Raw genomic sequence first — 24,485 nt, forward strand, 5'->3', positions numbered from 1 at the left:
AAGTTGGACGTATTTGATGATCGCAAGTATATCCGTTGGTTGTTTAACATGCTCTCGTTTGGGATATGACATTACTTACTTGAATTGATCAAGATTAACACGCCGGGTGCCTGTCTCCTTGTAAATCTTTCTGTTATTTACATGTTGTCCTATTTTCATTGAATCTAGGTTTGGATTATGATTCTGTTCCCTTTACTTTCTTTTCTTGCTGTTTTGTGTCTGTGGTGTCTAGTTCTAGATTATATTGAAAAATGCTATTCATATGTATGTCTTTTGTATAATCTATCCGATTTATTATCAGATTGTCTGAAACTGATGATCGTTAAACTACTTTATCCTCGGAACTGGTACTTCAATCATTAAAAATGAAGCAGACCAAGGTGTTCAATTATCTAAATATTAGATGAAATATCCTGCATCAATGGTAAACTACGGTTGCAAATCATTTAAATTTAGATCTGTCATGTCTGTCAGTCATGTCTCGTTGATTGTTTATTAGGACGGGTTGTGTCCTTTCAAAAGTAATTGCTCTCTGGTTCAAAACAATGATCAATATTTTATTATTTGATTTTTTTGTATTTTGGTTCCAGTTTTATTTATTTATCTATTTTGGTGTTTGGCTTTGATTTTCGAATATTTGGACTTTTACAATTTCAAATTACGAATAATTGAATAACAAGACATGTGTATTATGTAGCTGTATTCATTGTATTGATAACATGTAGTTACATACCTATGTAAAGGTTTGTTATGTCTATGAGGTTTGTGATATCATATTATATATTATCTGTTTTATCTAATAAATTGACAGCTCACGTATGCTTGCAATTTTTCAACGGCTGAAAAATTCGAGATACACGTTGATTTTGACGATTTAGCGAAATATATTGTGAGTACACTCCGTTTTTATGTTATAGTGCAATAAAATGAAAATAATTAAGAAAATCCTTACTCATGATAAACAGGAAAGGAGTATCTGCCTTACAGTATATTTCGTTTTTCTAGTTATCGATCAATAATATGAAAATGGTCGAAGGCAAACCCGAAAAAGATCAATTGGAGATTACAATATGCTTACAGTTGTAATTAATTCTTTTCTTTGATATCTTTATTTGGAGACGTTGTTTCTGTGTTAATATTAATGTGTGTAGGTAGGTTGTATGTTTGTGTGGTTTTCTGCCGTTACACCAACGAGAAGATGATCATATAAACAAACACATGAAACAGAACGTCCTTCCTACCTTCATTTGTTCTTAATTTGAACGAAACATAAAAACAATATAACGAGGTTTGTAATGCATGCTAAGATATATTTATTAACTAAAATCTACATTTGCCATTAATCCGTAACATATTAACAGTGGTGAGTTTGTGGGGACTAGTAACCTCCGCCAACGCTTCCTCCGCCAACGCTTCCTCCGCTGTGTCCTCCGTTACATACACATCCAAGACTTCCGTATGGATTTCCGGTGTATCCAGTGTCACAGGTACATTTGTTTATGCTGTGGTCACAGTGAGAATGTGGGAACGATCCGCATCGTCCATCACATGGAACTGAAATTAACGATATAAGACCATTACAAGTAGCTATTTAAACGACTATTTTCATATCTTGTACCATTCGTGTTACTTCGTGTGTAATTAAAGTTGCGTGTTACACGGATAGAATTGACAGAGCTTTAAGAAAAGAAATTGATTTGAAACACTTACTTCCGCATTTCTTTGTTGGGTCTCCAAGAAGTCCAGGGTTACATTTACACGTGTTTGAAGCGAGATCACAATAGGCGTTGTACACACAGGCTCCGTTACAAGGTACTGTCATGTGAACAGATAATTTGTTAATTTAAACAGCCTTTTTATGCATTATAACAAATTCGATTAGACATGAATAATCACAATTTTTTTAGTTAGTTAATAGGATTTTTGATAGATACGATAAAAAATTGTGAAAACCTAGAGAGTGATATGACATTCTATGTGCCAATTGAATAGTTAGTGTTCAGACACGGCATTATTTACTTACGTGAACAGACTCCATGATAGAGCTTGTATCCGGAGTTACAAACACATTGGTTGGTTCCCCTGTTACAATAGGCATTAGCTCCACATGGTCCTCCACATGGCACTGATGACAGGACGGAGATTGTCATTGAATCATAGGTAAAATGTTTGGAGATATAGCATTATGAATATTGACAATATATTGTGTTTACTCTAAAAATGGTATGGTGCGATTGAAGGATGAAGACTTGAAAAACGAGTCATTCGTTAATAACGACAGGTTTAATGATGTGGCCAGACACCGATTTTTATATCATATAACGACAAATGGCCAACCATAACATTTTCTATAGAATGTATCAGCCCATAACAACCCAACGTTCTGTAAATCTTAGTTCTATCTGATCCAAAATTTAATGAAATTACAAGTCAGACAAAGTGTATGATCTGTTCATGCCGAAATAAATGAGAGATAACGTTTTCTACATTTACTTACAGACACATGATCCGTGGTATGTAAAGTAGCCTGTTTTACAGACACACTGGTTCCTCACTTTGTCACAATAGGAGTTTGGTGCACATGGTCCTCCACATGGCACTAAAATGTAGTAGTTTGAACATGTATGTTAAAAGTTGAATACCTGCCTGCTAAATATAATCCATATTACCCTTGACTTGATATAAATGTCGCGTTTATAATTGCATTTTTAAAACCAGTTAAATGAAAGTAATATCTTGTGGTCCAAGTTATTCTATTTCAACAATTTGAACTTTTCTAGCATCACATAAATGTACTTTAGAAGACTGCGTGGCATAATACATGGTCAATTTGAAGGTAGAAATGTAGTCACAAAACGTCACACAAGAATATTTTAAGTAGAATACCTTACTCACTATGAAAATGTTAGGAGATAAAACTTTCAGAATATTGACAATATACGGTGTAAACTCTAAAAATGGTATGGTGTGATTGAAGGATGAAGACTTGAAAAACGAATGATGTGGTCAGATACCGATTTTTATATCATATAACGACAAATGGCCGACCATAACATTTCCTATAGAATGTACCAGACCATAACAACCCAACGTTCTGTAAATCTTAGTTCTATCTGATCCAAAATTTAATGAAATTACAAGTCAAACAAAATGTATGATCTGTTCATGCCGAAATAAATGAGTTAGGTAACGTTTTCTACATTTACTTACAGACACATGATCCATGGTATGTAAAGTAGCCTGTTTTACAGACACACTGGTTCTTGACTTTGTCACAATAGGAGTTTGGTGCACATGGTCCTCCACATGGCACTAAAATGCAGTAGTTTGAACATGTATGTTAAAAGTTGAATACCTGCCTGCTAAATAGAATCCATATTACCCTTGACTTGATATAAATGTCGCGTTTATAATTGCATATTTAAAACCAGTTAAATGAAAGTGATATCTGGTGGTCCCAGTTATTTAATTTCAACAATTTGAACTTTTCTAGCATCACATTGGTGTACTTTAGAAGACTGCGTGGCATACTACATTGCTCTCACACAGGAATTTCTTATTTAATATACCTGTCTAACGATGAAAATAGACAATATACGGTGTAAACTCTAAAAATTGTATGGTGTAATTGAAGGATGAAGACTTGAAAAACGAGTCATTCATTGATAACGACAGGTTTTATGATGTGGTCAGATATCGATTTCTATATCATGTAAAGTCAAATGGCCGACCATAACATTACTGGCAGAATGCAACAGACCATTACAACCCGATGTCTATCATCATTAACACATTTGATAAAAAAAATACAGGTCAAACAAAATATTTGATATTTTATACCGGAACAAATGAGAGTTGGATAGTGTTTGCTACATTTACTTACAGACACATGATCCGTGGTATGTAAAGTAGCCTGTTTTACAGACACACTGGTTCCTGCCTTTGTCACAATAGGAGTTTGGTCCACATGGTCCTCCGCATGGCACTGCAACAAAACTCTTCGTTTATATCAAAAACCGGATAGGATATTTTAAATCCTGACAGTCTTATACTTAAGTTTATAAAAGGATTGATTCGGCATTGATTGATAAAAGATAAAAAAAATAAAAACATCTTATGGTAGGCGTTAGGTCCGAATGATCTGTTAACATGTCAATGATAAATACGTCTGCATGACACTGTTAACAGTTTGATTGTAAATACGTTCAAAAATGTTGCTCACATCAACTTGGAGGTTTAAATACTTGTTTAAAAACGTTTCTAAAATCATATGCTAATTTTATATCATGGAAATAGCTGGCGGACGTATCCCAGTAAAATACAACCTCATGGTCCATGAATGCAAGCTTCCTTTGGTTTATTATCCTTTAATGAATTTTCTAGCACACAAAATGTAGGTGTCGTCTCATAAAGGAAGAAATTGAGGATTGATGTAAGTAAGAATTGCGCTGATAGTTTAACCCTAATCATACTTACATACACAGGATCCGTGATAGGAAAAGTATCCTGTCTTGCAGACACATACGTTTTTAAGCTTATCACAATATGAGTTTGGTCGACATGGTCCTCCGCATGGCACTGAAACATTAAATGGTTTATCGATATAATGATCGAACGAAATATATACACTTAAGAATTTAGGATTAAATGAAGGTCTTACAGCCAAAGTCTTTGCTTTTTGGATGCTTATTTCAACGGAAATTTTAGATGAAATAGATAAGTAATATAATGCAGCACTTGAAAATATCAAGATTTGCCTTATTTTGTTCATTTTTTGTGAATAATAGTCATTCCTTGTTATTTTGGAGGCAGCATTTATTTATAGCATATAACTTTATCATTGTTTTTGAAATTCAATAAAACGAACTCTTTATCACTAGGTTACGTCAACTACGCCGTCAAAAAATGTAGTCCGTAAGCAAACCTATTACACAACGTATATTTAGCTGCCATATTTTGCACCATTAGACAACAAAGTATATCAAAATGTGAACCATAGCATTGTTTTGTTAATATTAGTGTAAATATTAGGGTAATGTAATAAAGTATTTAATACATACATGTACAGACTCCATGGTACAAAAAGTAGCCAGTGTTACAGACACATTTCTGTGAAGGCATATCACAACGGGCATTAGGTCCACATGGTCCGCCGCATGGTTCTGTAAGGAGTAATGATCAAACATCACAATTATAAGCTAACCACCACGATAAAAACAAGCTAATTTAAATAATAAACCCTTTACTATTAAACGAATGAAGGAAGACAGAACAGCATCAAATCAACCATTGAAGCAATTTAGAGTGTACAGTCTATCATTTAATCATTACTTTCAAATGAAGCAACGGAATATAGTGTTACTATCTACCCGATAATTTACTTACTATCATCACTTATGATGGTTACTCTGGTTACCCTGAGACTTCCCACGCTCACAGTTGAAGAGGATTGTACGGAAAGGCTGACCGAGAAAACTTCATTTGGCTCATATATCTGCAACATTACAGGATTACGATTTTTATCATAGTTTACTTCATTTCAGATCAAGAAAGAAAACTTTACTAATCAAATAGAGGATATCTTCTTTTAAGCTTTTGTTTTCTTCACGACCATTTACAAACAATTCACCTATCTGATTGATGAGGCTAAAATTGCAGTTTACCTTATCGTCGACAATTGCAATAGTGAATGTCTTAGATGTCTGTCCACTTCCAAAGATAACTGTTCCTTGGTTTTGACCGAAGTCACTTGGGTAGGATGCAGACATAGCTGTGGCTGACCAAGAGGCAGTCACTGGCACAGAAGTTCCACCGGTTCTAACTACTTCTATCGTAACACTTCTATCGCGTTCATTCACTGAGTAGCTGGGTCGGACAAATTGTACGACGCTAGGGCCTACAAGAAAAGGAAATGTTTTGCCCATAATGCCATGAATATCTAAGTCATTTGTTAAAGACGTAATAACAATCAAGTGTTTTGCAAGATTGCAAGGAATGTCGACGATTCCTATTTACATCTTGAGTATTAATTATTTTGTACAAGAATAAAATCTATTCTTATCACTCTTCTCACTACATCTTGTGTATTGCTAGTGATTATGTGTATTCGGATATTTTTCTTTGTGTAGTCGAGGGAACTAATTTGTCTTCGTGTTCCTTCCTGTTTTAGTGGCAGATGATTCCGTTGTTGCTAACATTCATCTTATTTAAGACTGTAATACGTACTACATACTTGGATCGACCGATGTTCATATAGTGGGTATCATTGCTTTCCCGGAGAATTTCAAGTTTTCCCATTGTTAACCGATTTGATAATGACTAGTAAATTATGACATGAAGGTAGTGTCTTTGTTGATTTTTTACAATGTCCTTATCAAATGTACTTGAATTCCCGGCAAAATGCATCTTTTGTAACCTAATATAACAAATGTACTTATTTCACACATAATATATACGTTGAAATCTAGAGGAAATGTATGTACTTGTGTGAAATAATTAGCATAGATAAGCGTGCTATAAGTGGTTGTTGTTAACGTCTGTTTGCGCAAATCACACTTATGCAGGATGAACAGTAATTGTTCAATCCAGTTTATACCAAATCCTTCAGCCGTACTCATCTAAAGGATAACTCACGAATGCAAGATCCACGGACGAGGTTATATCCTGTGTTACAGACACACTGGTTCCTGACTTTATCACAATAGGCGTTTGGTTTACATGGTCCACCGCATGGCACTGTGAATGTAATAACGTCATTTGATTTATAGAATAAAATGGTATGTATCACTATGTTTGTATTAATAAATATAACTAAATGTTTGCATAATTTAGTCGTTTTGTACATAAATAGTCTTTGAAAATGATTGTGTTAATTACATTATTTTTATGTTGTTACAATGGAGCTCATCAGCATGGATATAACGGCATTGATCTAATCAGATGTCAACAGATTGATTAAAATATAAAAGCTGAATATTTCATGTATTTATGTAGGACATAATTGCATATCTTATAACGATAGTTTGTTAAACGTGAAAGAACGTGTCATTTATGTACTTACAGACACATGATCCGTGGTATGTAAAGTAACCTGTTTTACAGACACACTGGTTCCTCACTTTGTCACAATAAGTGTTAGTTTTACATGGACCTCCGCATGGCACTAAAACGCAGTAGTTTGAACATATATGTGTTAAAAGTTGAATATTTGTTAAATCAATAGAACTCGGAACTCACGTAACCCTTGATATAAATGTCGTGTTGATAAATGTATATTTGAAACCAGTAATTATACGAAAGTAATGTCTGGGTGTGACAGTTATTTCATTACAACGTTTTAAACTGATCTAGCATCACATAGTTGTACATTAAATGACTGCGTGACATAGTACATGGTCAATTTGAAGATGATAATGTAATTATTGAAATGTCACATAAGATTTTTTTTTCAATATACTTTACTAAGCTGAACAATACTTTTCATATATAATATCATAAATATTGTAAACTTGCAGCGACAACCCTAAAGATGTTATGGTATGATTGAAGGATGAGACTTGAATAAGGAGACGTTTGTTGATAACAACTTACTTATCGGCGTGTTGATAAAATATGATAATATACAGATTAAATTATTAACTTTTTGTACCATTTAAAGACAAACGACCCTTCATTATATTTCCTTTAGAATGCAACAGACCATTACAACCCAACGTTCTGTAAGTCTTAGTTCTATCTGATCCAACATTTAATGAAATTACAAGTCAAACAAAATGTATGATCTGTTCATGCCGAAATAAATGAGTTAGGTAACGTTTTCTACATTTACTTACAGACACATGATCCATGGTATGTAAAGTAGCCTGTTTTACAGACGCACTGGTTCCTCACTTTGTCACAATAGGAGTTTGGTGCACATGGTCCTCCACATGGCACTAAAATGCAGTAGTTTGAACATATATGTGTTAAAAGCTGAATACCTGCCTACTAAATATAATCCATATTAACCTTGATTTAATATAAATGTCGCGTTAATGATTGCATATTTAAAACCAGTTAAATGAAAGTAACATCTGGCGGTCCTAAGTATTTTATTTCAACAATTTGAACTTTTCTAGCATCATATAGGTGTACTTTAAAAGACTGCGTGGCATAGTACATGGTTAATTTGAAGATGATGTAATTATTGAAATGTCACTTAAGATTTTTTTTCAATATACTTTACTAAGCTGAACAATACTTTTCATATATAATATTATAAATATTGTAAACTTGCAGCGACAACCCTTAAGATGTTATGGTATGATTGAAGGATGAGACTTGAATAAGGAGACGCTTGTTGATAACAACTTACTTATCGGCGTGTTGATAAAATATGATAATATATAGATTAAATTATTAACTTTTTGTACCATTTAAAGACAAACGACCCTTCATTATATTTCCTTTAGAATGCAACAGACCATTACAACCCAAAGTTCTGTAAATCTTAGTTCTATCTGATCCAAAATTTAATGAAATTACAAGTCAAACAAAATGTATGATCTGTTCATGCCGAAATAAATGAGTTAGGTAACGTTTTCTACATTTACTTACAGACACATGATCCGTGGTATGTAAAGTAGCCTGTTTTACAGACGCACTGGTTCCTCACTTTGTCACAATAGGAGTTTGGTGCACATGGTCCTCCACATGGCACTAAAATGCAGTAGTTTGAACATATATGTGTTAAAAGTTGAATACCTGCCTGCTAAATATAATCCATATTAACCTTGATTTAATATAAATGTCGCGTTAATGATTGCATATTTAAAACCAGTTAAATGAAAGTAACATCTGGCGGTCCTAAGTATTTTATTTCAACAATTTGAACTTTTCTAGCATCATATAGGTGTACTTTAAAAGACTGCGTGGCATAGTACATGGTTAATTTGAAGATGATGTAATTATTGAAATGTCACTTAAGATTTTTTTTCAATATACTTTACTAAGCTGAACAATACTTTTCATATATAATATTATAAATATTGTAAACTTGCAGCGACAACCCTTAAGATGTTATGGTATGATTGAAGGATGAGACTTGAATAAGGAGACGCTTGTTGATAACAACTTACTTATCGGCGTGTTGATAAAATATGATAATATATAGATTAAATTATTAACTTTTTGTACCATTTAAAGACAAACGACCCTTCATTATATTTCCTTTAGAATGCAACAGACCATTACAACCCAACGTTCTGTAAATCTTAGTTCTATCTGATCCAACATTTAATGAAATTACAAGTCAAACAAAATGTATGATCTGTTCATGCCGAAATAAATGAGTTAGGTAACGTTTTCTACATTTACTTACAGACACATGATCCGTGGTATGTAAAGTAGCCTGTTTTACAGACGCACTGGTTCCTCACTTTGTCACAATAGGAGTTTGGTGCACATGGTCCTCCACATGGCACTAAAATGCAGTAGTTTGAACATATATGTGTTAAAAGTTGAATACCTGCCTACTAAATATAATCCATATTAACTTTGATTTAATATAAATGTCGCGTTAATGATTGCATATTTAAAACCAGTTAAATGAAAGTAACATCTGGCGGTCCTAAGTATTTTATTTCAACAATTTGAACTTTTCTAGCATCATATAGGTGTACTTTATAAGACTGCGTGGCATATTACATGGTCAATTTGAACGTAGAAATGTAGTCATAAAACGTCACACAAGAATATTTTATTTAATATACCTTACTAACGATGAAAATGCTCTTTGATATAGCATTAAGAATATTGACAATATATGGTGTAAACCCTAAAAATGGTATGGTGTGATTGAAGGATGAAGACTTGAAAAACGAGTCATTCGTTAATAACGACAGGTTTAATGATGTGGTTAGATACCGATTTTTATATCATATAACGACAAATGGCCGACCATAACATTTCCTATAGAATGTACCAGACCATAACAACCCAACGTTCTGTAAATCTTAGTTCTATCTGATCCAAAATTTAATGAAATTACAAGTCAAACAAAATGTATGATCTGTTCATGCCGAAATAAATGAGTTAGGTAACTTTTTCTACATTTACTTACAGACACATGATCCATGGTATGTAAAGTAGCCTGTTTTACAGACACACTGGTTCTTGACTTTGTCACAATAGGAGTTTGGTGCACATGGTCCTCCACATGGCACTAAAATGCAGTAGTTTGAACATGTATGTTAAAAGTTGAATACCTGCCTGCTAAATAGAATCCATATTACCCTTGACTTGATATAAATGTCGCGTTTATAATTGCATATTTAAAACCAGTTTAATGAAAGTAATATCTGGTGGTCAAAGTTATTTAATTTCAACAATTTGAACTTTTCTAGCATCACATTGGTGTACTTTAGAAGACTGCGTGGCATAGTACATTGCCGTCACACAGGAAATGTTTATTAATATACCTGTCTAACGATGAAAATGTTCGGAGATATAACATTAAGAATATTGACAATATACGGTGTAAACTCTAAAAATTGTAGGGTGTAATTGAAGGATGAAGACTTGAAAAACGAGTCATTCATTGATAACGGTAGGTTTTATGATGTGGTCAGATATCGATTTCTATATCATGTAAAGTCAAATGGCCGACCAAAACATTACTGGCAGAATGCAACAGACCATTACAACCCGATGTCTATCATCAACAACACATTTGATAAAAAAATACAGGTCAAACAAAATATTTGATATTTTATACCGGAACAAATGAGAGTTGGATAGTGTTTGCTACATTTACTTACAGACACATGATCCGTGGTATGTAAAGTAGCCTGATTTACAGACACACTGGTTCCTGCCTTTGTCACAATAGGAGTTTGGTCCACATGGTCCTCCGCATGGCACTGCAATAAAACTCCTCGTTTATATCAAAAACCGGATAGGATATTTTAAATCCTGACAGTCTTATAAAAGGATTGATTGGGCATTGATTGATAAATGATAAAAAAAATAAAAACATCTTATGGTAGGCGTTAGGTCCGAATGATCTGTTAACATGTTAATGATAAATACGTCTGCATGACACTGTTAACAGTTTGATTGTAAATACGTTGAAAGTGTTGCTCACATCAACTTGGAGGTTTAAATACTTGTTTAAAAACTTTTCCCAAATGATATGTTAATTTATATATCATGAAGGTAGCTGGTGGACGTATCCCAGTAAAATACAACCTCATGGTCCATGAATGCAAGCTTCCTTTGGTTTATTATCCTTTAATGAATTTTCTAGCACACAAAATGTAGGTGTCGTCTCATAAAAGAAGAAATTGGGGATTGATGTAAGTAAGAATTGCGCTGATAGTTTAACCCTAATCATACTTACATACACAGGATCCGTGATAGGAAAAGTATCCTGTCTTGCAGACACATACGTTTTTAAGCTTATCACAATATGAGTTTGGTCGACATGGTCCTCCGCATGGCACTGAAACATTGAATGGTTTATCGATATGATGATCGAACGAAATATATACACTTAAGGAGTCAGAGTTAAATGAAGGTCTTGCTGCCAAAGTCTTTGCTTTTTGGATGCTTATTTCAACGGAAATTTTAGATGAAATAGATAAGTAATATAATGCAGCACTTGAAAATATCAAGATTTGCCTTATTTTGTTCGTTTTTTGTGAATAATAGTCATTTCTTGTTATTTTTTATTATATTATTTTTTTGGAGGCAGCATTTATTTATAGCATATAACTTTATCATTGTTTTTGAAATTCAATAAAACGAACTCTTTATCACTAGGTTACGTCAACTACGCCGTCAAAAAATGTAGTCCGTAAGCAAACTTATTACACAACGTATATTTAGCTACCATATTTTGCACCATTAGACAACAAAGTATATCAAAATGTGAACAATAACATTGTTTTGTTAATATTAGTGTAAATATTAGGGTAATGTAATAAAGTATTTAATACATACATGTACAGACTCCATGGTACAAAAAGTAGCCAGTGTTACAGACACATTTCTGTGAAGGCATATCACAACGGGCATTAGGTCCACATGGTCCGCCGCATGGTTCTGTAAGGAGTAATGATCAAACATCACAATTATAAGCTAACCACCACGATAAAAACAAGCTAATTTAAATAATAAACCCTTTACTATTAAACGAATGAAGGAAGACAGAACAGCATCAAATCAACCATTGAAGCAATTTAGAGTGTACAGTCTATCATTTAATCATTACTTTCAAATGAAGCAACGGAATATAGTGTTACTATCTACCCGATAATTTACTTACTATCATCACTTATGATGGTTACTCTGGTTACCCTGAGACTTCCCACGCTCACAGTTGAAGAGGATTGTACGGAAAGGCTGACCGAGAAAACTTCATTTGGCTCATATATCTGCAACATTACAGGATTACGATTTTTATCATAGTTTACTTCATTTCAGATCAAGAAAGAAAACTTTACTAATCAAATAGAGGATATCTTCTTTTAAGCTTTTGTTTTCTTCACGACCATTTACAAACAATTCACCTATCTGATTGATGAGGCTAAAATTGCAGTTTACCTTATCGTCGACAATTGCAATAGTGAATGTCTTAGATGTCTGTCCACTTCCAAAGATAACTGTTCCTTGGTTTTGACCGAAGTCACTTGGGTAGGATGCAGACATAGCTGTGGCTGACCAAGAGGCAGTCACTGGCCCAGAGGTTCCACCAGTTCTGGATACTTCTATCGTAACACTACCGTCTGTTTCCCTCACTGAGTGGCTTGCTCGTACAAATTGTACGACGCTTGGACCTACGATAAAAGTACATATATTCATCAACACCTAAATTAATATTTTCCGCAGTTCTCAATGGCATCCTAACACGAAATCTTACGAGAATGTGGGAAAAAATGCCACAAACTTTCTATCAACTGCATTCCCTACAGATATCTGACCCTTTAGCCGTTCTCTACACGTGCTAAACAATATTCAGCATACGGGAAATGCAAATTGGTCAATATATAATGCTTTTCATGTGATCGTGATTAATTTAAGATTCGCCAGCTACTTTTAGTTACTTAGACTCCATTTTGGTGGTTAGAAGCATTTCGTGTAACATACTCACGAGAACAAGATCCCTGGACGAGGAAATAGCCTTGGTTACAGACACACTGATTTTTGACTTTGTCACAATAAGCGTTACGTCCGCAAGGTCCACCGCATGGTACTATGTATTGAATTGTTATTGAATGTTTTCATTTGTGGTATTCTAATGAGAAAGCTTTAATTAAAAACGGAAATTTAATAGATGACCGATATGCATTAGAAAAATACAAATATCGTTAATGACCATAATTATTTAAGTAGACCACATAATGGAATTGTAGTTAAACAAGGGTAATTCAGGATTATAGCGAAAACAGCCCTAGAAACAATGATATCATGGGTTCGAATGTATACATATCAGATAAAAAAAATATTACACTGTGATGGAATTTACAAGACCAAACAACAAATTTGATGATTGCAATAGATACTCACAAACACATGATCCATGGTAGAGATAATATCCTGTGTTACAGACACACTTGTTGCTAACTTTGTCACAACGAGCGTAAGGTCCACATGGTCCTCCGCATGGAACTATCAAAAGCAAAACAATGTGACAGAAATTGCTTTGCCTGATAAATATATTTGTGTATCGCATCGTTCTAAGTTATTTCTATCTTGAGATGATGAATGCATACGAGTACACGATCAATATTATATACATATCAGATAAATTAATTATACACTGTGATGGAATTTACAAGACCAAACATCAAATTTGATGAATACAATATCATTGGAAATTGTCGTGGATACTCACGAACACATGATCCATGGTATGTGAAGTATCCTGTGTTACAAACACACTGGTTCCTGCCTTTGTCACAATAGGCGTTTGGTCCACATGGTCCTCCACATGGCACTGAAAAGTATAAGTCATCTAGCTAACAGTCTTATAAATAAAAAGCCAATTTATTTGTATTTAAGGAATTTGTTTTACATTTCGCACACATGTGTTCACATTAACTTCGATATCTAAGCTTATGAAGTTTGTTTGGAAATATCTTATTATAATGGAAAGAGTTTTAACATCTGAAACAGTTAACGTACACGTTGAAGTATTGGTAATTTACTGTCCAAATTAACAACACGGCTTTGATACCAGGTATTATCTCAAATTATGATTAGATGATCTTCTATGAACAAAAATAAGGCACATCTCATCTCATACGTTACACCATTAAACCAACATTGAAGGTGATCCCATCTTTCAACTAGACAATGGAATTACAATAAACTTGTTTATGTAATAATCGAAACACGCTAAAGTGTTGAGACAGGATGTAAAACAAAAAAAAAAACTAATATTCATATTTGACATATGTTGATTGTTAATAAAAAAAAATGTCTATAACATTTTTGTAATGAACACGATATTAGCAAATCATGTACATTTTTAATTTGGACAATTTTTGCAATGCTATCTTCAACTTGCTACTATAATATATGTATTGAAATGTAACGACGACGTGTTCATCATCATCCACGAATCTGATCAGTATCAAGGGACGTGAAGGATATAATTTCAGAAACAAAATTATCTCTCCTTATTTCTAAATAATAGGAGAGACTACTTACAAACACATGATCCATGGTAGAGATAATATCCTGTGTTACAGACACATTTGTTACTAACTTTGTCGCAACGAGCGTAAGGTCCACATGGTCCTCCGCATGGAACTGTCAAAAGCAAAACAATGTGACAAAAATTGCTCTGCCTGATAAATATATTTGTGTATCGCATCATTCTAAGATATTTCTATCTTGAGATGATGAATACATACGAGTACACGATCAATATTATATACATATCAGATAAATTAATTATACAATGTGATGGACTTTACAAGACCAAACATCAAATTTGATTAATACAATATCATTGGAAATTGTCGTGGATACTCACGAACACATGATCCATGGTATGTAAAGTATCCTGTGTTACAGACACACTGGTTCCTGCCTTTGTCACAATAGGCGTTTGGTCCACATGGTCCTCCACATGGCACTGAAAAGTATAAGTCATCTAGCTAACAGTCTTATAAATAAAAAACAATTTATTTGTATTTAAAGAATGGTTGTTCATATGGTTACATTACAGATGTAGTCATATTAAATTCGATACGTCATGTTGATGTAACATCATTAATGTTGTCTGGTAATAGTTTACTATACCGGAAAGGGTTTTAATATTTGGAACAATAAATATGGCTCTAATTAAACGTTTAAGTATTTGTAATTTACTATCCAAATTAACAATACGACTTTGATGCCAGATATTGTCTCAAATTATGATAAGATGATTCATCCATGAACAAAGAGAAGAAACACCTCAATTAATATGTTTCACCATTAAACTAAAATTTAAGGTAATTCCTTCCTTCAACTAAACAATAGAAGAACAATATAATTGTTTATGTAATAATCAAAACACGCTAAAGACTTGAGACATTATTCATAACTAGCAAATCATGTTAACTGTTAAATTTGACAACGTTTACATTGACATATTCAAGTTACTATTACAATGTATGTTCAAAATGTATCGACGTGTTCACTACCATCGACGAAACTTATTGATATCAAGGAACGGGACATAAAGGATATCATTTCAGAAACTAAAATATCCTATCCTTATCTTAAAATAAAAAGCGAGCCTGTACTTACAAACACATGATCCATGGTAGAGATAATATCCTGTGTTACAGACACACTTGTTGCTAACTTTGTCGCAACGAGAGTTAGGTCCACATGGTCCCCCGCATGGAACTGTCAAAAACAAAACGTGCTTGAAATTGCTCTGCCTGATAAATAGATTTGTGTATCGCATCATTCTAAGATATTTCTATCTTGAGATGATGAATACATACGAGTACACGATCAATATTATATACATATCAGATAAATTAATTATACAATGTGATGGACTTTACAAGACCAAACATCAAATTTGATGAATACAATATCATTGGAAATTGTCGTGGAAACTCACGAACACATGATCCATGGTATGTAAAGTATCCTGTGTTACAGACACACTGGTTCCTGCCTTTGTCACAATAGGCGTTTGGTCCACATGGTCCTCCACATGGCACTGCAATACAATGGTTCATTATAAGTAACTACATAATTTGCATTGATAGTCTAATAACCAACGGAGATTGTCACTTGAGTATTACTTTTGTAATGAAACAGGGAATGGTGTATGAAACTGCACATGAAGAAAAGTTTATCTATATTCATGATTTCTTCAGAGAAATGTTTTCCGATTTTTTTATTAACAGTTTTATTTTCCTTCTCATACATGATCGGTACTTGGTTTTTTCCCCTATATTAAATTTAGCATTTTTAAAAATAATACCGATATTCCGTAATATCCCAGATTAATGACGGATCTCTGCAGGTGTCAATGACACACAACAAAAATACCGACATATCAACAGAATTTTCATTCCAACTTAAATTCGAGGAACCTAGGGATAATTAAAGATAAAAGGAAGCTTGACACGGAAACCCACGAAAAGAGCAATATATATATCAATAAGACCAGATTGTAGGGTTCCGCGAAATCATTGTCTGCTTATATCATTTCTCTTTAAGATTAACTTTTGACTTTTCTTTTTATCCTTTATGGATTTTTCTTTGTCGCCTGATAGGCTTCAAATTTAAGTCCTTAGCATCACTGACGAGTCGACGAGCCTTAGAAGGACGAAACAGCTGTATGACGAAGTTTACTTCAGTGTTTTGCCCTTCTTTATCTCATTCTCAATTATGAAAAGGTGCTATTCATTTATGTCTTTTGTACAATTTTGAAAGTACAAATCAGTAATCTTTCACTTAGACTTTATGTTGTGTATTGTATTCCTTTCGATGGAAGTAAGATAACCTTAACATTTACCATTTTCAGATGGTTGGATTATCCCTTCGGACGTGCAGTTGGTACAAATACCATTTTAATAAAATTGTGTACTTACAGACACATGATCCGTGGTAAACGTAATATCCAGTGTTACAGACACACTTGTTGCTGACTTTGTCACAATAGGCGTTTGATCCACATGGTCCTCCACATGGCCCTACAACAACACGAGTAAGTATATAACCAGCGTTTTGATGGTTGGTGAATTATATTATCCATAAGATGCAAAGAAGTATAACTTAATACTAAGAACATGGAATCTTTTCGTTTAGTCAGATACAAATATATGTACATGTGTACACTCGAAAAAAGACACGGCTTATTTTCTGGGAAAGTTAGCAAATGCATGTTTATTTATGTTAGAGACTGCAGGCTTATTTCCATTAATCATGTTGCAGTAGACTTGTTTTCGAATTTTAGGATATTTCGGCAAAGGTTTTGAACCGACACGGATCAAACTGTGAAACAATTCTTGTTTTGTAGGTAGTTCTGAATTCATTTCCTATGAATTAAGGGATGTATAGAAATTCGTTCTGTCCTCCACACAGAACAGACATTTTGGACATATATAAATGCTTCCATCAAATCTTTCTCATACATGTCATTTTGTTTCCATTACAGTTTAAAATACAAATGCAAAAACAAGATAATGATTATTTGAATGAGAAACATTGTCATTAGATATTTAGAATTTCCGTATATGTAGTGTTGGTTTATACCGTAGTGCTTCATTCGGCCATGGTAAACATTGTTCAATAATGGTTGTACCAATCAACTGGAAAGTACCATGAAAGAAAAAGATACTCACGAACACATGATCCATGGTATGTAAAGTATCCTGTGTTACAGACACATTGGTTTCTGCCTTTGTCACAATAGGAATTAGGTCCACATGGTCCTCCACATGGCACTACAATGAATTTGTGGAAAACTTAACATTTGAATATGACTGCAGTTTGCCATAGATTGTCACAAAATCCGCCATAATAGCATTATTTCTCTATTTTAAAATGATTTACACGACTATACAAATGTGTGTAACATATTTTCCAGATAAATATGTTTTTGTTACGTACATGTACAGACTCCATGGTACAAAAAGTGACCAGTGTTACAGACACATTTCTGTGAAGGCATATCACAATGGGCATTGGCTCCACATGGTCCACCACATGGTTCTGTAAGTATTCAATCAAATATTACATGTAATTATCCTCCTTATTTTGATCAAAACGATTATGTTCTGAAAAAGATGCTAACGTGGTCAGAAATTGTATCATATAACGGTCGTAGCACGGTGTTTAAACATTTTACGTTATGTATGTTAAATGCTTTTATATGATTGTCCATTTACCCATACTCAGTGTTATTAGGTGGGCTTGCTATGGCCTTAAATTGTAAAAAGCGGAAATGATATTATATCTAATTATCTGTCTGCTTTTATACTTACTATCATCATTTGTGATGGTTACCCTGGTCACTCTAAAACTTCCGATACTGACAAACGATGATGAAGAGGACTGCACGGACAGACTGACAGAGAAACTTTCACTTGGCTCAAATACCTGTAAGTTTACAAAAGAAATATTTTGTGAAACAGATCGTTACCACATTTTAAAATGGATACATATCAAATGACTCACAATTAACACAGATTATTTTTTTTATATTTTACAATGTTGTTTACCTTGTCATCGACGATTGCAATAGAAAATGTCTGGGATGTTTGTCCACTTCCGAATGTAACTGTTCCTTGGTTTTGACTGAAGTCACTTGGGTAGGAAGCAGTCATAGCTTTGGCTAACCAAGAGACTGTCACTGGAGAGGTTCCACCAGTTCTTGATACTTCTAACGAAACACTTCCATCGCGTTCACTTACTGAGTAACTTGCTCGTACAAATTGTACAACACTTGGACCTATAAAAATGACATTGCTGGTTTTATGAGAACAATCGGAAGAAAAATTCTTTAAAAGTTATATTGCTTACATCTTTTACTTTTATTAATGTATATTTAAACAGATAAACAATAAGTATTTATGTAAAATACACAATGAATCAATGATATTTGATTGCGTAATGAAATTCGTTACATCAGATGTGACGGGTATTGTTAATGTCAATAAGTATCGTACTAACAGAATGGTGTTTAAACAGTTTCGTCAATCATTTGAATTGAGCAAACTATCAGGTCTGTATTGTAAAATCCGTTATACTTACGAGTACACAATCCCCCGACAATGACGTATCCTTTGTTACAGACACACTGGTTCCTGCCTTTGTCACAATAGGCGTTTGGTTTACATGGTCCTCCACATGGCACTTTAGAATAAAATTAGATTAACATTAATAGCATCGCTTCTCCCAACAACATCCAACTATTGGTATGACACTCTGATATCAAATTAAAAGAAAATAATAATAAACATAAAAAAAAATATCAAACAAATGGTATTTACAAAAAAGGCTGCGTACGAATAAATAGAATCGAAAGAAATATTATTGTCATTTAAACAATCTCCTCCCTCAGGTACTCACAGACACATGATCCATGGTAGAGGAAGTATCCTGTGTTACAGACACACTTGTTACTTGCTTTGTCACAGTAGGAGTAAGGTGCACAGGGTCCTCCACATGGCACTAAAAAGGCAACGTATATATACAATAGTACACGATTTTTGTATGGAAAGTAAAGGTAAGAGAAACCGATATTAATACCTACAGACACATGAGTCGCGGTAGAGCACGAATCCTGTGTTACAGACACACTGGTTCCTGATTTTATCACAATAGGCGTTTGATTTACACGGTCCTCCACATGGCACTGAGTAGATAAAAATACATTTGTAACGACATAGATCACTTTGTCCTTTCAAAAGAGCAATTATCGTTTGACATGTGTTTCAATAATCGCCAACTCTGAAACGTTTAATTTTTGTATCATGAAAAATTTTTGGTTGATCTCTGGAAAATCCAACAAGAAAGGATTATTAAAACTTTGATGAAAATATTGCATAATGTAACGATGAAAATTTACAACAAGTAATAAATAGTTAAACCTGAATAAAACTTTCCATCTTCCTTTCGTAAAACAGAATTCAAAAAAGGAGATAAGAAGAAATGATTCTCTGATTATAGACTTACAGACACACGATCCATGGTAGGTGTAGTAGCCTGTGTTACAGACACACTGGTTCCTCACTTTGTCACAATATGAGTTAGGTTTACATGGGCCTCCACATGGCACTGAAACGTAAACTCGTTTTCTTACTAGTTCGTTAATAATAAATTCTTATTGGCGTGTTTTATCTGCATGCTACGTAACATTTTGTACTTAAATAATAATAATTCCTTTAGTTGATGATATTAATGTTCATGATCTATATACCACATGATATTTATAACATTAAAACCGGTTAATTGCTTAAAGAGACATGTTAATGAGGAAATCACATTAATAAGCATACTTATGGTTTTCACAAATATCAAATACATTTATGACTGGAATGCGATTCATATGATTATTTTGTCATCGGCGTGATTTCGATTTATACATTACAAATTACAAAAAAGGTGATAAGGAGAAATAATTTTGTAATTATAGACTTACAGACACATGATCCGTGGTAGGTGTAGTATCCTTTGTTACATTCACACTGGTTGGAGACTTTGTTGCAATAAGCGTTGGGTCCGCATGGGCCTCCGCATGGCACTAAGTGAATCAAAAGTTTAAATCTGTATGTTAGTTTATCCTTTGCAAATTGTTTTGTTTTAAATCTTCTTGTACGTATGATTTGATACAGGTTAAGTATTTCCACACAGTTTTAATCATTTTTAACTATTCATTTAGTATTATAAGACTAACAACTGGAACGATTGAGAGAATGATTTCAAACGTAAAGTACTGCTATACCTATGGAGTAATCTTATCAGCAATTTATTGATCAGAAGAATACTCACAGACACATGAACCGTGATAGAAGTAATATCCTTTGTTACATTCACATTTGTTACTGGCTTTGTTGCAGTAAGAGTAGGGTCCACATGGGCCTCCGCAGGGCACTGTGTACATTAAAATGATAAAATCTGTGATATAGGATTGAACTCTCGTATTTGACAATCACGGGATAAAGGATTCTTAACATTATTCGTGTTTCATAGTAATTAAATCAGACGAACCTAAACACTAAAGACTTCGCAATGCATAAGAAGAAACACCTATCGTTGAATCAAAGAATTGAAGAACAACGTTTGCTATTATTCAAGTAGAGAATCAAAACGATACCAAATGAAGAAACGATTTTTTTCACTATCCTTTTTCTTGTAAAACGAACACACAAATGAATAGTACCATTTCATACAAATTTAAACGTTAGAGCCAAACAGTGAAGTAAAATGAATAATTCTTCAACGTTTAAAATATAACATTCTTTCTAACGGAGCCAAAACTTTGCTTATAACGACAAAGGTCAAAAGTATTATATTCTCCTTTTTTTGTATACAACTTTTACTTACAGACACACGCGCCTCCGAATGAAACGTATCCTGAGCTACACACGCATTTGTTGCTGGATTTGTCACATCGTTCGTTTGGTCCGCATGGTCCTCCACATGGAACTGTCATCAATGTGTTTCGGTAATTAGATAGTCACCTGTATACTGTCTCTTGTTTTGATATTAACGCATTTGTGATGTCATGTTTACTTTGAAAGTTTAACACTATGGTAAATTGAAATTTTAACACTATGGTAAATTGAAAGTTTAGCACTATGGTAAATTCAAATGGTCGTATCTACCTGTATCCGAGTATAATACTTACAACTGCAAGATCCCTTGATAAGATTGTATCCTGGGAGACATACGCATTTGTTTGATGAGGAGTCACAGCGGGCGTTAGCTCCACATGGTCCTCCACAAGGAACTGTGATAGAGATTTAGGGCGAAGTTATATACATACTGATATTACGCTATTTGATTCGAGAAACTGTTAAAACTACTCATGTTAATAGTGTTAAACTAGGGAGACATTGATTGTAATTCACAACGGATGAACACGTGACTTATGCATCTCATTGTTTCATGTTATGTTTTCAAAAACCTAAACTAGCATTGGTATATAGCGCAGTCTGATGAATTTCAATATAACCTCAAGTAGTATGAAATCCTAAACTTTACAAGAATCGAACCAATATCAGTCGTCTTTTATCACTGCTTTATCAGAGAGTCTTGCTACGTTTGTTTGTACAATAATATCATGGTTACCATCTTATCAAAATACTGTTTACTCGGGCAGTTTATAGTTGTGGATTAATAGACCCTCAAACTGCTTTTTCACGCATTCTCTTGAACATCTGCTCTTAAAAAGCCGATAAGAAGGTTTGATTTTTCCACCTCATACACTACCATACTTCATTCTAAACTGAACGAACGTCATCCTTTTCTAGTTTTGAGAACAGCGACACATAGATTGCGCGCTAGTCTGGACCGTATTTCTTGACAAATACGTATAAAGTAAAGAAGAAATACAATGAGGATGAGTTCATGAATAACGTTGAATTTCCTATTGAAAATATCGTAAATAACAGTCTACCGAAGACAGAAACTGTTTCCTCTTTTCTGACTTGTTGATGCTTCCATATAAGACTAAGTTTATCTTAAATGTATGAACAAGGATTTCTCTGTTTACCTTGTTCTAATTTGGGACCTCGATATTATTTATCTGGATTGAAGATTTACAAATCGGTTGTTGTCTATGAAGCAGAGAATGCTTGGTTTTAGCACACCACGTCTGTTTCTCTTATACTTATTCATGGATTTCTGTGTTAATATTTGTTTTGTTTTTTTCCCTTCTTGTGGATTTGAGTATGACTGAAGATCCTGTTTTCAGGGTGGTATTTTCTGTCTCGACTTTGAATATAAAACACTGTTTCGATGGAAATGACAAGCCAGAATACTTACGGCTGCACGAGCCACGGAACAGAATGTAGCCTGATTTACAGACGCATTCCTGTGATGGCATATCACAATAAGCGTTTTCTTTACAAGCTCCTCCACATGGTTCTGTGAATCAATAAAACAGATAGATGTAAATTACCTTACCATGAGAGACATATCATCAGTTTTTCAAACATAAGATCATTTCATCCTTTGCATTGCATTCTTTCGCGAAATACAACATTTCATTGGTCACTAAAACCATTTTGCAAGAGTACAACTACAAAGAATTGTCAAAGAAGTTGCATTTGCATATTTATCGGGAAAATTATTCTTAATGACCTCATGACCCCGATTTATCCCGAAACGTCAGGAAATAATAATAATTGAATAATTGGATTACATATATAATTGTGGCCGCACCAAAATTTATCTTAAATCAGACAAAGTAACAAAACGTCAGGAAAAGGACTTGAGAAACAGTAGCATTGTTGAACGTTTTGAAAGCAGCTCGAGTCATATAAGGACGGTAAAAGCAGAATAAAATTATAACTTAGTTTTGCAGTTGTCGGAATATAATGATGTGTATAGTCTTACTGTCGTCATTCTTGATTGTAACTGTTGTGGTAGTAAGTGATCCTAGTTCTCCTTCATTACTCACAACAGTCAGGGATACTGTGAATGACTCAGTTGGTTCATAAACCTTAAATATCAAGATAAATTTCACTGAAGTGCAACGAAGAAATGAAAGCAATGTTCACAAAATCAATCCGAATATTTAAACATTTCGAAACATTGTCTTTAGATCGTTAATATGTATTGTGTAGATTTGTGTTAGAACTTATGTTTATGGAATATTAACACGCCGAGAAAATTTACAAAATTTTGAAAATAAATGAAAAAGAGAATACTGTAACAAATACCTAGAATACAGAAACATTTTCGTATTTTTCCTATTATGAACAGTGAAGTAAAAAATAAATATCCAGATTAATGTAAACAACTCAATGTTAATTACATCACATGTACATGACTTTATTTGCTACAACCTATGAAAGACACAGGAATTGCGAGATAGACATGATTTTATGCCCTACCTTATCTTTGTTGATTTTGATAGAGAACGTTTCTTTAATCTCGTTAGTCTTGAAGGCCACAGTTCCTTGTCCATTTATATAATCGTCTGGTCTTGTAGCAGTTCCATCAGAGGCGACCCATGTGGCGATGTAAGCTCCTTCGGTTCCTTTTGACCTGACAATGTCGATACTAACTGAGCCTGCATCTTCTTCTACGGCGTAGGCAGACAACGCAAACTGGAACACACTTGGCACTGCAAATATAAATCATAATGTATACGTCAGTGATTTCCCCGTGTTAAGCTGTAAACATCAAATTCTTTTTCAACTGATTTCTTTTCATTGAATATTGTACAAAAGACAGTAATATCCATCTAACAGGTTGGTATGTTTATCAAAATAGAAAAAGGACATAAAATTACAAAGTATACATCTAATAGCACG

At 33.8% G+C, this 24,485-nt stretch overlaps 1 protein-coding gene across 1 annotated transcript in view; it reads right to left on the bottom strand.

The window, feature by feature from the left end:
• Window positions 1-1,378: 1,378 nt before the first annotated feature.
• LOC132565493 (zonadhesin-like) overlaps window positions 1,379-24,485 on the bottom strand; it is a 32,514-nt gene continuing 9,407 nt past the window's right edge. Inside the window, 40 exon segments of the mRNA XM_060230144.1 lie at window positions 1,379-1,554; window positions 1,711-1,815; window positions 2,024-2,125; window positions 2,498-2,599; window positions 3,211-3,312; window positions 3,884-3,985; window positions 4,477-4,578; window positions 5,061-5,162; window positions 6,634-6,735; window positions 7,061-7,162; window positions 7,833-7,934; window positions 8,596-8,697; window positions 9,359-9,460; window positions 10,100-10,201; window positions 10,797-10,898; window positions 11,378-11,479; window positions 11,980-12,081; window positions 13,130-13,231; window positions 13,546-13,647; window positions 13,874-13,975; window positions 14,692-14,793; window positions 15,020-15,121; window positions 15,781-15,882; window positions 16,106-16,207; window positions 17,088-17,189; window positions 18,109-18,210; window positions 18,483-18,597; window positions 18,720-18,949; window positions 19,252-19,353; window positions 19,478-19,565; window positions 19,568-19,671; window positions 19,754-19,855; window positions 20,176-20,277; window positions 20,642-20,743; window positions 20,992-21,093; window positions 21,547-21,648; window positions 21,851-21,952; window positions 22,990-23,091; window positions 23,563-23,668; window positions 24,063-24,295. Of these exon segments, the coding sequence (XP_060086127.1) occupies window positions 1,379-1,554; window positions 1,711-1,815; window positions 2,024-2,125; window positions 2,498-2,599; window positions 3,211-3,312; window positions 3,884-3,985; window positions 4,477-4,578; window positions 5,061-5,162; window positions 6,634-6,735; window positions 7,061-7,162; window positions 7,833-7,934; window positions 8,596-8,697; window positions 9,359-9,460; window positions 10,100-10,201; window positions 10,797-10,898; window positions 11,378-11,479; window positions 11,980-12,081; window positions 13,130-13,231; window positions 13,546-13,647; window positions 13,874-13,975; window positions 14,692-14,793; window positions 15,020-15,121; window positions 15,781-15,882; window positions 16,106-16,207; window positions 17,088-17,189; window positions 18,109-18,210; window positions 18,483-18,597; window positions 18,720-18,949; window positions 19,252-19,353; window positions 19,478-19,565; window positions 19,568-19,671; window positions 19,754-19,855; window positions 20,176-20,277; window positions 20,642-20,743; window positions 20,992-21,093; window positions 21,547-21,648; window positions 21,851-21,952; window positions 22,990-23,091; window positions 23,563-23,668; window positions 24,063-24,295 (4,421 nt within the window).

The sequence above is a fragment of the Ylistrum balloti genome, unplaced genomic scaffold (assembly GCF_031769215.1).
Source record: "Ylistrum balloti isolate Yb309-2 unplaced genomic scaffold, AGI_CSIRO_Ybal_v1 Utg369724, whole genome shotgun sequence".
Lineage (NCBI taxonomy): Eukaryota > Metazoa > Mollusca > Bivalvia > Pectinida > Pectinidae > Ylistrum > Ylistrum balloti.